Consider the following 15,981-nt stretch of genomic DNA (forward strand, 5'->3'; position numbering starts at 1 on the left):
TAATTATGCGCGAATGGATATGTGTGATAATACTGTACTTCTGCATTTTTCTTGCTAGTGTTAAACAACTGAATTGCCAGATGTATACCCAAGCGAACAGAAAGTAAGAACAACGATTTTGCTTGTAGCAAATTTGAATTTAAAACTAACCGCCAAGAAGTACTGCTTGCACTGCTTGAAAGTGCTGCCATTGACGAACAATGTGCCAAACGACGAAAAATCCCTGTAGCAGAAATTAAAACCTGTTTGGGGTTCGGCTGATTTTGAAATATCGAAAATAAGAAGCAGTGCGAAGAAAACGGCGAATTTAGTTCAGTTGCGGATGGACGGCAAAACATGATTTGTTTCTAAATTGTGGATTTATATTGAATTATTTTTTCTCGAAAAGAAGCGAAATTGTATGGTAACTTTTGTTTTATTGAAGGTCAACAGACCCGTGTATTTCGAATTGAGGCGAAATAATAGAGGTTCAAATCGCTGCTAAATTTTCGAAGAGTTAAACTGCTTGCGCATTTGCCCATCGAGAGTTTGAATATTACCTTCTGTCGATAGATGGCAAAGTATATGTTCGTATGACGACCAACAGATGTCGCCACTAATTTTTCGGTATGTGTTTATATGGAACATTGCTTTTTGCTTAAATATTTATTTATTATTAATAAATAAATTTATATAATTTGTTGCAAATTCGATGCCATTAAAAAATTTTAATAGCAAAGTTCTATTAATACTGTAAACGTTTCATAGCTAATTAATAAAACAAATAATTTGAATTTATTTTGCACATTTCATAGTAATTTTATTGTGTTTGCTTTTTTGCCTTTTAATTTTTTTTTATATATTTTTGTATGTAATACATAATTATATGCTCCATTTATTTTTTTGACATTGGCTTGTTAGTTCTTATTTGTCATTACGGCCTGTAGTAGTTGATAACTCGTACACATATATGTTTCTATGATACGATTGGATACGATAGATAGATATACATACATATACATAAATAAAACTATATCGCCAAAATGGGCATTTACAGTATCTCGATCAAGGATCATAAGGTTCATACTTGTATATATCCTACATACATACATCGTACATTATACATCAACAATATATACGCGCAGTGCTTAAGACTATCAATAACTCCGATGCTACACACATATTTCATCATTTCTTATCAATTTTTAATAATATTACTCAATCAAAATTAATTACTTGTTCCTCTCAGTGGAATTTTTCGACAACTTGTTGCTTGGTAAACCATTTAGTTGAGTGTAATTGGGGTTAGTAGTAGTTTAACTTAAGTTTATAGAATTTGACTAGTTGATTTTGCTTTACACATTAAAATGTTGCGTTTCTTTTGTTTTTGCTTTCATTTTCCATCAGATTTCATAGAACAATGTTGTTTTTGTTTTGTAATGTTGCTGTAACGTTTTACACATTGAGAAGACTACAAACTAATTAACATTAAAGATATAGGGGTGACATAAACATAACTTGAAACTTTAGTTAGAAATCGTAAAAGTACATTTGTGATATTTATGTATTGAGTATTTTGGATGTTAGATTTCGGTTTGTAAAGTAAGTGATAAAGTAGTAAAGTATATATCCGTATATAAATTAAGACCACATATATAAATATAATACAGTAAATTATAGTTATACGCGACGTTCGGAAACGTATTGAAGTTTTTGTTTTTGCTTGCAATAAAAAAGATTTGGAATTATCGTAACGTGTTAAATATTTACAAAAATATATATATATATAGAAATGTGTGTAAATCTATCATATTTTGCTTGGCTTTGAGTTGCGAAACTTAAGCTCGTCGTGGTCCAAAATGTTGTTTGCATTTGGATTTCTATACTCGTTGGGGTTCTCGAAATGCGTGCGGGTTTTCTTTGTTTCGACTATCAACTAAACACTCAGATTACACTTTGCTCTCGGGTCCATCGGCTACATGCTTAAAGGCCAGACGAATGCGGGATAAGTAGTGGGAACAGATATGCCCATAGTTCTTGTTGTACCACTCTGGTGTCTTGCCCCTGAAAGTAGGCAATAGTTTTGTTAGCAAGAGTTTTCAAGAGTAAGTTTCATTTGTTGTTGGACTTACTTGACATCCACACGTGCCAGATGCATGACACGTGATCTGCCACTGCCGCAGGGTTCGATAAGGTAACGCGAGGCGAGCACAACGCCACGCACGGCACAGAACAACGGCTTTGCCTTGGCATGATCAATCGACGTCTCCACAATAACGCAGGCGCCGCGCGGCAAATCCGTTTGCCAGGAGCTAAGATAGATGATACAAATAAAGTATTTAGCAAGCTATTTTATTAAAGATTATCCTCTGAACTTACCGCAGCACACAGAAGTCGGTGGTCAGCTGGCCATCGAGCGCATACTGATAGATCTCGGTGCGATCGTCCAGCTTCTTGACCGTCTGACACTGCAGCAGATTTGGATCCCAGGAGGCGCGTTGCTTGATGATGTACTCCAGCACTTCGCGTGGTGGTCCCTCGATCTCCGTGGAGCAGCGCCACAGACGCAGCGGATGACCATCGCCCACCTTCTTGTAGGAAATGTCGACATTGCTGTCGTTCAGCGAGCTGATGGTGAACCAGCCTCGAGTTCTAAATGAATGGAAGAAATTCCTTAATTGGGATTCATTTTATTATAATCAAAGCAACTTACTTCTCGCGTCCCTCTTTGATGGTGGCGCTGGTGCATTCGTAGAGATAGCCACGCCAGTTGTGGAACTGCATCCCTTCTCCTAGTGCTTCGAGGGGCACCGGCTTGGACTCCTCCATGTAGCCAAAGTTGCACTTGCCGAGCTTCTCCTTGGCGGCAGTATAGATGGGCTTGTAGTGATCGATCATGAAGGAGAGACACTCATGCGAAGCCTTCGCCTCGGCCAGCTCCTTCATGTCCGGCATGCCGGAGCCCTTGCCCTTGCGACGCGGAGATGCGGAGACGGAGGCAGAACCCGTGGAGATGGACGAGTGGAAGATGGACTGTGCCAGGCAGACGCCTAGATTATTGCTGGTCATTTGGTTCTGCGCCGAATTGGCAGCCACAATGGTGAGGAACTCCAAAAGCACATAGAGTATTTCGCGATTCTCATCGGGCAGCAACAGCACCGCACATTGCACCGCATCCAGACGCACCTCAGCGGGCAGATCTGAAACGAAGAAATAGTTTAAGCTTATCTGCCAAGCTAGAGAGTATTAAAGTTCACTTACGTTGGAAGATGGCCACAAAGGTCTCGGACATTTTGGTGGTCAGCAGCGATTCGGGCAGCTCGCGGAAATATTGCTTGAGCATGTCGGCAACATCGTACGCCTGCTGCAGATCAAAGACATCCATGCACTCGGCGGTCGATTCGGTGACCTCGATCTGTTCGCGCAGTTTCATGATGCGTGACTTGCCACCGCTCTTGCGGAAAAGTCCCACCTGATCCAGAGCATTCAGCTGCAGCCAACGGAGTGCAGCACGCACTGCCAGCGGCAGCGTTTGTCCGCTGCGTTGGAGAATGAGCAGGAGGGGAACACCGAACACCTTCTTGTCCTTGTAGTCGGGCATTTTGATCTTCTTGATGAACTTGGGCAGCTCCCAGTTCCAGCCCGATCGATGCGTAGGACAGTAGCGTTCCATGTGACCGGTGAGCGTGACCAGGGCCAACTTGCGAATGATCTGTAGCTGGCCAGCGGACATGGCAGCGAATGGGATGCCGGCATCCTCTTGCTGCGCCTGCGGCTCGATCTTTTGCGAGAAGCACTTGCGAAAGATCATGTTGGGACGCTCCTCCATCTGGAAGCTGTGATAACGCACCACCGGCTGTCGCTTGGCGCTGCTGCTGCCGTGTTCCTCCTCGTTCTTGGGCTCCTTGCGCGATGTGCTGCGCGAGCGGAACGATGAGGAACGGAAGCCATCGCGCTTCTTGGCGTCCTTGCCCAGATTGAGCGAACCGCCGCGTGTCAGCTTCTTGATCTTGACCTCGGTGGTATTGGAATTGGCATCCTTGATGAGCAGCTTGCGTCCCTGATGACACTCCGAATCCGAATGCGCACCAATGTCATCCACCTTGCCCGAGCGCTGCAGGAAACGTCGCGCCTTCGAGGGTTTGCGCAACGATAGCGAAAGTTTGCCGCCCGTGGATGATTCCTGGCTGTCGCTGTAATACGACGAGGAATCATCCGACTTGCCCTCCTTCAGCTGGGTCATGGGACTCGAGAAGAAGTGCAGCGGACTGGTGCGCATCGAACGCGGCGTGGTCGGCGTCCGTTTGGGGCTGGCACGATTGGGACTCAGGAAGTTCTCGCTGTGGCTGGGCACCTTCAGCTCGTTGCCAAAGAACGGCGCCTTGGGGAATGTGTGTATGGGACTCAGCGCCGATGGCGAGGGCGGTGTGGAGTAGACGGCATCGGGTTTGCGTAAGCTGCTGCGTTGTCCGAGCTGCGCCAGATCGAGCACTTGCGGTCCACTGATGACCACGTTCTCGCGATTCTGTCGCTTGCGACGTCGCGATTTGATGGACTCCACACGACGCAGGAACGCCTTGGCGCCATCCTTGAAGCGTTCGCTGCCGGTGCGACGCAAGCGAGTTGCGGCCGAACCATCGGAGCCATCGTGCAGGGAATTAGGATCGTTGGGATCGCCTTTGCTGCAGCCGGGTATCATCAGTGTGATGCCAGCGCCGCCCAAATCGTAGCTGTCGTCCTCGAAGCGATCTGGGCTCGACTCCTTTGAGCTGCTCTCGGTTTTCTCGAGATTCAGATGTCCTGGCGGCGGCAGCTCGAGTCCCATTTCGCCAATGCGCGACCAGCGTCGAATGTGTGGTTGGAATGTCCAATTCTCGCTCAGCGCAAAGTTCTCATCATCCGATTCCTCCTTTTGCTGCAGAGTATAGGTAAAGGCCATTAATCCCTGCTCACTTGGTTGGCCAAGTCCTCGGGGGTAACTCACCTGTGGCGTCTGCGGCTTGTGGGACTGATCCAGTCGCATGTTGGCGCAGCGATTGAGAACGCAGAGTCGACGGTAAAGCGACTGGAGTTGATCGTTCTCTAGATTGGTGTGATCTTTGGCTACATTGTTCAGTTCGATGGGGAACTGATGATCTGCAAATTCGCAAGGAGAAATACGATATTTTTATTTAATAATTAACTCAAGTTGAGGTCGCGTCCGATCGTAACGACAGCGCGTGAAATTCTAATTGCGAGACCAGAAAAATCGAACGAATCGGCGAGGCGCCGTCATTTACACTCACACACTTGTATGTGTGTGTGAGTGTGTGAAATTAAATAAAGTCGCGCTGCAAAATTTTCACAGAGTTTTTCCACACATATTTTTGCGTGGCCAATTTGCACGTAGGAAATCAAGTTCCCCAGTCGAAGTCGCCGTCGCAGTTGCAGACGTCGAGCGACCGACCACATAAAACAGATACGCCAGACGTTTACACATGTCGCGTCGTACGCAAACAAAGACAGATAGATACACCTATAACTACATATGCACAAGATGCAGAGATACAGATACATTTACAGCTACAGCAGGCGATGCCGTGAGATACGAGCAGTTGCAGTTCCGTAGGATGCACGACGCCTGGAAAAGCTGCTGACTGGCTGCCAGCCTAGCTGCCTAGCTGGATAGCTGGATCGATGGATGGATGGCTGCTGGGCCGCTTTTGTTTGTACAAATATTGTTAGCATTACAACAAATAAGCTTCGCAAGAAGTTTAATGAACTCTGCGAGTCCAGAACCCGCATTCGAACAGAACAGAACAGAACGAAGCAGCAACCGACGCATCCCTGTTGCAAAGCTTTTTTTAGTTTTGTTTATTCGGGACGAATGCTTTTTTTTCTTCTCTCGTTTATTTATAATTTCATTTAAATGTTTTAACAAAATGCTGTGTTTAGTTTCTAATTGAATGCACTTTGATGCTAACGAAATAAACAGCATCGCATGAAGACCCAATTTCTCGAGATTGTGCCACTTAATTGGTTGCTGCTCTTGCTCTTGCTGTTGCTGTTGTCCGTTGGTGGGCCAACAACAGCAGCAGCAACATCACACCCTCATCGCTGACGTCAGAGGAGAAATTCTTGGGAAACTAATTTGAGTTTTTCGACAGTTTACAACACAGTTTTACAGGGCAGCAGCAGCCACAGCAGCAGCGACCGGCGGAACAATTCATTCAATTCGAGTTTATTGGGCCAATCATATGATTAATTTTTCGCCGCATCGCACAATGGGAAAGAAATCACAAATTGTTTGTTTGTGTTAGGAAGCGGCTGTTGCTGAATGCCGATCTGTTGATGACGCAGCCTGCAGAAAATATTCTGCTGCTGCTTTTGTAATAAAGTTCAAATTTATGGTGTGAACTTTTTTGTGGGGGGAAAATTTTGTTGGATGAAAATCATTTTTGGGGAGATTATTTTCGTAATCAATTGAGTAATATTTTTGACTTCCTTGTGCGCTGGGCAATTTATTCCTTTAATTATTATGAATGTGCACAAATCGATGCCATAATCGAACATCAATCAGTCTTGGTGCAAGTCACACCCTCGAATTAAAGCTGCCACTTTTGGTGAATAATGTGTGAGTGCGTATGCTGAAGAGCATATAAAACAAACAGAAATTACACTCGTTCCTTTTCGCTGAGCTTTCTCATTTCTTTTGCTGGGTTTTTTTCTGCCAGCGCTGCTTTTCGCTTAAGCAAATTAACAGTCGCTTACAACTGCTACACCTCCTTTCAGCAGAATGCAGACTTGAGTCGCAGCCAAATGACAGAGCAATAAAACGCTGAACACCTACGGCATTTCAATCTGTGAAGCATGCAGCATGTAGCAGGCAGCAAGGCAACAAGTCAGCAAGGAAGGAAAGAAAAGAATCCCCAAATCCTGGCGCGATGCATTGCGAAATTTGAAACGCGCCTGCGTCGTTGCCTTGTTTACACGAAACTCATTAAAATACGCATTTATCATTTGTGGCACAGGGTTCGCTTCACAGATGGAATGAGAATGGGTTGGGCTAAAGCCGCGGCTATATCTTTAGCTTGCTCTGGGGATGTTGCTGTTCCGTTCGCTGTGATGCAATTTAAATGCGCGCACAAATTATTTCGCAAAAGATACAAATTTGGTTGCATTTGCCTCGTCGAATTTATGCAACGAAATGGGCATATTTCAAGGTCGGACGACAGCCACATACATATATATATATATATATATATATATATTGCAGATCGTGCTGGTCTTTTGGGCGCCTGAGGATATTGAACCCTAACAGCGGGTTCTCAATTTCAGATTCACTTTTTTTCTTATTCTCGTTCTTATGCTTGGCTCATAATTCAACTGAAGTCGCTGAACTTTTGGCCGCCTCTTAGGAATTCATTTTCGGGGGGCTTTTTATTTATTTGAATTTACAGATTCGGCGTCATCAATCTGCGCGGCCTTCAGGCGTTAAATGCAAAGCGACGGCGCACCACGAAAATTCGGCGACAAAATGTGAATCGAAAACGAGACCAAAGCAGGTCTCGAGGCATAAGAATCCGGCGCGATTACGATTACGAGACCCAAATTCGCATAAATATGCAGCTTGACTGGAGTTCATTGAACCTTTGCTAACATTTTGGCTAGTGGTTAAGCAACACAAGTAAAAACTGCTTCAGTCGAATGAGCTCAACTGTGAGATACCCGCTACCATTTTGAATGAGACCAAAATATTCCAAAATAGTATTGTTATACTAAAATATACCATATGAAATATGTGATATATATACTATTCTTTTCAAAATATACCATAACATAAAATATATTAGACTGTTAGCAAAGACAATGACCGCAACAACCGTTTTTGCCTTTTCTCTAATAAATTGTACAATATTATCTGATCGTAACTTAATTTTGAGAAATCATTAAGACTTTAAATATTATTGTGGGTACCTAAAAATCCTCATCACTTTAAAAGTATGCTTGCTGTTAGATTTTCTGGGGCGAAAATAGCAAGTCTCTAAAACAGACTTGATCTGCGTGCAACAACAAGTGCAGCCGAAAAAGTACAGCTCTATCTTGTAGAGTCTCTGCGATCTAGGTGTTTATACGGACGGACGGACAGACGGAGATAGATATATGGTTCAGTGGGGTCAGATCATGCCGCCTTCTGCATGTTACATATATTTCCTGTCATCACAAAGTTAGAATACCTTTGTAACTCACGGATAACGGGTATAAAAAGGGTAAAGAACGAAATCATTTTATTTTCGCAATATTCTTTTTAGGCTGTTTTTTGTTGGCTCATATAAAGGTGGTCTTCATAAATTCTTGCGCAACGTGTCCTTTAGCCTTTTATTATATTTTAGCTGCGCTGCCTGACGAGTTTGTTTTTTTTTGGCTGTGTTGTCTTCTGTTGCCTCTTGGGTTTTTTGTTTGATAAATTCTTTGTGGCAGCACGATCTTGCGTTTGGGGCGTTGCTTTGGCTTTCGTTTTCGCTTGAAAGGATTTCAATGAACGAACGCTGCGGCGATCGCTCCTAATTGTTGTCGCGCCGTCGCGTCGTGCCTGGGATATCAGATTCATTTGGCGGTTGTTTTTTGTGTTTGTTATTTCATTTATTTTTTTTGGGGCTATCATGGAGTATCATGGAGATGGTGTCGCTCGCTTTGGGATGCCTGAAATGCTTTGGAACAATGCGCGCTGCGCGTGATCCAGCACTAAAATTGTGTTCTGTGTTTAGCAACAACAAAACAACGAACAAAAGGAAAAAAAAAACAAAGTTGCCACGTCATAATCGCTCGAAATGTGGGCAATTTGATGGCTATTTATTTTAGTGGCAGGCCAAAAGTGAAAGTGCGCTTCATGAAATTAATAAACGCCACTTGGGAAGCGTAAAATAAGAGTGCTTGTTGTACGTATAGTATAAAAAATATAAAAAAAAACTAAATGGCGAGCAAAGCGAGTCACTCTTGATGACGTCGTCGTCGACATCGTCATTGTTCGCGTCAAGCATAACCATCAATTACCAGAGTACAGTGCTTCAGTTGCTGCTGCTGCGGCTGCTGCCCACATTGCCACGCCCCCACAGCAACAATGTTAACATGACAAGGCAACGAGACGGAAGTGCGTGCTTTTGCGATTCGGCGTCAACTTTGACTTTGACTTGCAACTTACCTTCGTACATCTGCGCGTATTGCGGAAAACCTGCCGCCCGCAGCCATTTGCAAGCTTCCACGGCCTCGATTTCTGTGGGCAAGAGAGGGAGAGAGAGAGAGAGAGAAAGAGTATTAATATTACGCATACGTTGTGCTGCACTACAAATAAAGTTAATTGTAATTAAATTGCTGCTGCGAATTCTCGCGCCTGACAAAACTCAATCCGTTTCGCTGCAAACCAATTACCACAGTCAAGGAGTCAAGCGTAGCACATTCGAATTCGCATTCAACTGAACTCAAGAGTGGAGAGGATTGAAGGGTGTTGTGTGGTTTGGACACTGGTCACTTGATGGATTATGTTGTAAACTGTCCAAATGATGTCGACGTTGAAAATTATGTTTGCTGCGATGCGCCGACTGACGGCGTTTTAAACTGTTTCTTTTCATTTCTTTTCTTTTTGCTTTTTCGGTTTAGCCGCTGGCAATTGCTGATTGAACAACATTTTTTTGGGTTACGGAGATGACATGAAAGTAAAAGTTTCGCAGAATCTTTCAAAGATTGTGTGCGATGCAAAATGATGTTGAAAAACGATAACAAGACTGACAGAATGTGCTCGAGGCGACGAAAAAAAAAGAGAAGGTCTTCTCAACTTCGTTAGAAGCAAAATAAAACACAATACTCGTACAACAACGAAAATACTCAATCAATGAACTGCAAATAATTAATTTATGTCAGGCCACAAAAATAGGCAACATTCTGTGTAAGCAAAGCAATGAATATAAATGGCATTACAGACATTACGTCTGCCGCACAATGAAGCAGCTTCACGTTGCGGCATCAGCATCGGCAGCATCAATTGAATTGGCAACCAATTTGAGGTAAGCCAACAAAAAAAGCATAGCTAACGTAACTAAGCTGCTATTTTAAATGCTAATCTGTTTGGTGTTTTACATTGCTCGTTGGCTTTCACAACGAATTCAATTTGAGACACATCTCCAGGCAGCAGTCAGTCAGTGAGATAACCGCGCCAACCAGAAGAGAGCGAGGGGGCAGAGGAGAGACTTGAACTGGATGCTGTTACCTGGGCTATTGATTTTTTAATCAACTTTGTCGACCATGCGAAACACATAGAAACACACATCCATCCATCTAAGCATCCGTCCAACATAGAACACATCGAGCGACAAACATGAAACACTTTCCGGCTGCTTACTGTCAAAGCAGCGAATGGCTTGGGGTTGGAATTATTATTGAATTTTGCAAGCGATTAACTTGCACGACTGTCGGAAAAAGGTGTGCACGAGGGCTTCCTGTGAAAGGGTTGCTTTCTATCTCTCTCTTTCTATCTATCTGACTCTGGCCTTTATTTTTAAATAGCATCAATCCTTAGCTGCAAGTGTAGAGAAATTGTTGGCATACATATTTTGAGGCTTACGTGACTTGAAGCAGCTTCAACTCGAGTTCGATTGCATCAGGATTATCGATGAGTAAACTGACCTGCTCTACATGAAATGACAAATAACTAGATGTATGTATGTGTATAGGGCAAACGAGACAATTAGCAATAATACGCCCATAATTACACAAAGTGCTGGAGTGGAGCGCGGTGCTAAAAATAGCTGGACAACAGCTCATTAATTATCCATGCGTGTGTACATGAAGAACACCTAGGCGACATCAATGGCAAACAACAAACATCTCAACCAGGCATTGAGTGGACCCAACAACAATGCAAATGCCACTTGAGCGTTATTAAAATTGCGCATACGCCGCGTATGCGCAGGCAGCCTGTGGCTCGACCTGGCGACTTTTGCTCATCCAAAAGCCATTTAAAGTGCGCACATTATTGTTATGGACGCTGTTTGTCAGCGAGGGCGTGTGCCACGCCTCCTTCACCTTACTGTCCACGCAGTTTATTGCGCCAGAGTCAATATTAGTTGTTGTTGTTCGCCCACAGCCTAACAGACTCTCTGTGTGTGTGGGTGTGTGTGGGTGGGTGTGCGTGGGTGGGTGGATGGAGGACAATGTCTCTTTGTTGTTCTTCCCATGCCAAGGCAGTCATCGTCTCTTGCCTCATTTTGGCCATTTCGGCCATGTTAAAACACATTTTAAAGCCAGCCACGCGCAAATTCATGCAGTTTGGCCTTACGCAGGATAATTATTATCCTGCATGTGCGGGCGGACGGACAAAGGTTGGCTTACGCCAACATGTTAAGCGTCTAATTAAAAATATAAATGCGAATGACCTTATATACGCTATCGATTAGTTGGTAAACTACGCTGGTTTGATTAGTTTGCCAAAGCAAGCCGCTTCAGATTGTTAATTGAAATTGAAGCCAATTGTTTTCGCAGTGGCGCAAAGTGTCAATGTAATGCGAGGCCTAACACAATTGTGTGTGCTTTGCTGCCAAGGATTCAGGCTGTCATCGAGGCTCACTACATGTGTGTGTTTTGTGCTGTCTGTGCCACTGACATGCTTTGTCTTTGCGCGTACTCCAGAAAAAAGTTAAGTGAACCAGCACACAACATGCAACACACACAGAGAGAACTCGCCCACGCACACACAAATGAAAGCTGAGAAAAACACGCATTGCATGCAAATGACACACACTTCCGATTATGCCACATACGCACACACACACAGAGAAGAGAGATGGGGAGGAACTTACATAAAGTGTTCAGAGCCAAGGAGAAATATGTCTGTGCTCTGGTATGCTGCTGCTGCTGTAGCATTCTTTGCGTATACGTAACGTGCTGGCCATGCGTATGCTTAATTTATTTATCCAAACGAACTTTAAAGTTCATGGCATTAAATGAAGTTTAGTCTAGTTAATTGAAATGCCATTGTGCGGTCGCTAAAACCATTTTTCTTCTACATATTTTGTTGTTCAACCTTTTGATTAAATTTGCAATTTTTTTTGTGAACACCAAAACTAATTGCACTTTAATGCAGTTAAACGTTTATGCCTGCAGCATTTTATTGCAGCCATATATTATTATTAATACGCTGCCGAGGCATTGTCAGTAAACAATTTTCTAAACGAGCCAATTGGCCACTTTTAAAAGCTAATTGCATGGCCCCAGGAGCAGCTCATAAGTGATATTGGATTGGCCAAAAACAGTCAATGAATTTCAATGAACATAAACGTTGGCGGCGATGGCGGCATACACTTCCTTGTGATGTGGCTGGCGACTGACAATTATCTAATGCATTTCTGCTTTGTTGTAGGTGTTTTAATTAATTGCCTTGCACATGGCCGCAGATCTAAGAAAATCTTTGTCTTTGTTGTTGCTGCTACTGAAATGTCATTTGCAACATAAATTTTAGTCAAAGCTGACAGCAAATGACGCATGCAACTTGTTGTTGTTTGTTGTTTCCTTGCACTGAGATTAGCCATTAAATGGCAGCACAAAAAAAGAGCTTTGCAAATTTTTAATTAATTGCTCAGGTTGTGCAACAAACAAACAAAAGACCAGAAGCACATGCGGGAGGAAGACGTTTGCTTATGCTCCAGCAGATTTCCTGAAATGCAAAACACATTCCGAAATAGACTTCTTTGGAGCATTGTAAATAGCCAAGCGTGCTTATATAAATAGAGAGAGAGAGAAAGAGCTAGAAGATGGAGGCAGCAGCTTGCACGCATTTCCTCTTCAGTGGGCACGACAGGCAAAGGATCAAGTTATTTATAAATCACACACACAAGGTGAGCAGTTGTCCTGTTAACAGGCAACTGGCGGATGAGCTGCTGCTTTGAGTCCATCGTGATGGAGACTGAGACTGGAGGCAGAGACTGAGACTGAGGCTGGTGGTGCAACAAGTGGCAGGCTGTCAGTTCAATTTGCCGTAAACTTGACGATGAGCCACGCGTACTTGATTTTCATTTGAAATTAGCTGTAAGCCAAAGGCACTTCATTGGGATACTTTGAACTTGCCCACTTACCCACCTGCCTTTTGGCTCTCTGCTTTGATATAAATATGTGTATATACACTCGCATATTCCAAAAGAAATAACAGATCATTGAGCTTTTAATGCGTTTTTAATGTCAGCGTATTATACGCCGCATATTTCCTGCTGTGCTTGCCATGCGAGCGGGCGGTCGTCTCTCCTCTGCTCTCCTCTTCTCTCCGTCGTCGTCGCATTCGCCGAACACAATAAAAATAATTCAGGCAACTTTGCTGTTGTTTTGCTACCAAAAACGAATACAAACAGCAAACACACAAAAGCGGGCAGACAGACAGCGCGCAAAAAAAATTATTCACATATAAAAATAATTACATTTGAAAGGAAAACAAAACAAAACAAAATCAAATTGAAAATACAAAACACAAAACACGAAACACAAAACACGAAAATAATAAAATAATGCGAAATCAGCACGGCTTTGGCCAAGAGGCGGAAAATTTATGCGTTTTATTGTTATAACACGAAATGGGTTAAAGAAAAGCCATTTAAATTAAACGTGTAGCCTCAGCCAGTCGGTGGTTAAAATAATTGAGGAAAATAACTTCGAAAGGGCTAAAAGATACTTGTTGGTTTCATTCTCATTTACATATTTTTCTTTGCCAATGCCTAACAAACGAGAAGAAGGCAAATGAACTTTTACTCTTGGGGTTGTTACTCAGCTAGCTGGTTTGTATTACAGTAATTGGAATTTCATTATATTTGTTTTTGCTATTTTTAGAGGATTTTCCATAGGCCGAAGACCGAGTTCATTTCGAGATTTAATTCGATATTTCCTAGGGAATACATTTTCATTTTCCATTTTGGAGGCAGGTGCACAATAATAATATATATGTTGTGAGTATTAATTGTATAATAATTTTTACCATTTATTACTACATGCAAAACAATTTTCTTTATTTAAATGAATTGCCTCGCTTGACTGGCACGCAATTTCACTTGCGTGGAAAAAAGAGCAACAAACAAGTACGAAAGCTACAGTCGAGTGTGCTCGATTGTGAGATACCTGCTACACATTTTGAATAAAAGCAAGACAGTGCGGTATTATTTTAAAACTATATCAAATACTTAAAAATTCTAAAATATTCCGTACATTATAAATACTATACACTGAAATGTACCGAATACTGTATTTGGTATATCAATTTATACAAAATATACCATAGAGTACTAAATATATCATACTGACAACCAAAGCAACTAACCACATACAATTATTTTTTCAAAAACTTCTACAGTTTTATCTGAATATTATTAACACTATATAAAAATAGTTATATGTAGCGAATATTATATTCGGTATATAAATATACTAATACTATTACAAAAATACAAAATATTCCAGATTGTCAACCGAAGCACGTAAGCTCACACAATTATTTCATAAAAAAAAATAACTACAGTTTCTATGACATCTAAGGACCATAGTTTTAATGGTGGAGGCACAAAATTATAATACTCTTCTACCCTATGAGTAGCGGGTATAGAAAATGAAGCGAAATCGTAGCGCAAATGATGATGGGGAAGACTGCGGACCGCGGACTGTCTGACAAACTGACTCGCTGGCTGACTGACAAACTGACTGCAGCCAACTGACAGTTGTGGTGGCCAGCTGTGTAACAAATGCAAATACTAAACACAGACACACACATTGTGCATGATATGACAGCAACTTGTTGCAGCCCTATATGTTGCATGCCCAGACTAGACATGGACATGAGAATGTGCATGGCTATCGCCTAATAATGCAATGAATAATTCGATTAAATTGTGCGCCACGCGGCGTCGATTGATACGAACAGGCAGCTGAAAATAGCCAACGGAGTGCTCCTAAAATAGTTGGCGGGGGGTGCGTCCAGCCAGCCCAACGCCTAATGGGGTGTGGAAGAACAATAAACAGCAAGCGGCACGCGTCCATACCCAGAGAAATAGAGAGATACAACCACATAACATACTATACATGTATAAATACGCGTATTTATTGTTTGTATACAATTGATATGAGTTCAAAATTTTCATAATTTTGCGCCCTTGGGGCAAGTGGAAATGTTTGAAATCGTTTAACAAATTGAGTGGGAGAACACATATGATATGTAGGTGAAAGAGGGAAAGTAAGATGGAGAGTTATCTCACCTGCGATCTTGCGCTCACGCATTTTGCGCCACAGCGCTTCGGCCTTGCGTTTGGGCCAGTTTTCGAACTTTTGCGAGAAGCTCCTGAAGAACTTGTACTCGCGTATCGTAACGGACATGCGACGCTGCATTTTGGCTAACGTGGGCAGCGCCGTTTTGTCACCTTTTTGTTCCTCAAGCGTATTTCCCCAAACAGTTGCAGTTGCAGCTAGCACTTGGCTGCACTTTTTTTGAAGAAGTATTGTACGAGTCGCGTGAACTATTTGGCACCAATTGATAGCTTACATTCTGCTCAGACACTTGCACGCATTATTGCACATCACGTATACGCACTGTGTGTATTGCACTGCACTGCACTGCACTAATCTTATTTGAAATGCCGTTAAGTAAATTGAGTCGCTGGCGTCGACGCGAACAACCGTGTCTCGACGTTTTGGCCCCAGACTCGATGCGGTCACGAATGCGTCTACCGTGCACGGCGCCTGTAAGAGCACTAATGATTTTGCCCGCGCGCCAAGCAAATTGACGAGCCCGAGCTCATAGTCCGTGCCCGCCCGACACGACTGCCGAACAGTGTCGAACAACGAGCGAGGCGATGCCATGCGATGTGAGGCAGGCGAGGCAAGGCCTGCCAACAAAGCATTGAACAACGGGGCGTATGAGCAATGTTGCTGTCTATCTATCGAGCTGTGCTGCTGCTGCTGTTGCCTGTTCCTTAGATGTGCCTTGGTGCTGGTGTGATTCCC

The 15,981-nt window shown here is 43.0% G+C and overlaps 2 protein-coding genes across 2 annotated transcripts in view; one reads left to right on the top strand and one right to left on the bottom strand.

The window, feature by feature from the left end:
• LOC133836724 (uncharacterized) overlaps positions 1-15,981 on the top strand; it is a 130,715-nt gene that overhangs the window by 31,104 nt on the left and 83,630 nt on the right. The gene's annotated exons all lie outside the window — the stretch shown is intronic.
• The window catches only part of LOC133839304 (uncharacterized), a 96,176-nt gene continuing 80,968 nt past the window's right edge, over positions 774-15,981 (bottom strand). The window contains 7 exon segments of the mRNA XM_062270730.1: positions 774-2,043; positions 2,112-2,291; positions 2,359-2,631; positions 2,693-3,179; positions 3,241-4,894; positions 4,964-5,115; positions 9,161-9,232. Coding sequence (XP_062126714.1) covers positions 1,929-2,043; positions 2,112-2,291; positions 2,359-2,631; positions 2,693-3,179; positions 3,241-4,894; positions 4,964-5,115; positions 9,161-9,232 — 2,933 coding nt within the window. The 3' untranslated portion in view covers positions 774-1,928.

Source organism: Drosophila sulfurigaster, chromosome 2R (genome assembly GCF_023558435.1).
Source record: "Drosophila sulfurigaster albostrigata strain 15112-1811.04 chromosome 2R, ASM2355843v2, whole genome shotgun sequence".
NCBI lineage: Eukaryota > Metazoa > Arthropoda > Insecta > Diptera > Drosophilidae > Drosophila > Drosophila sulfurigaster.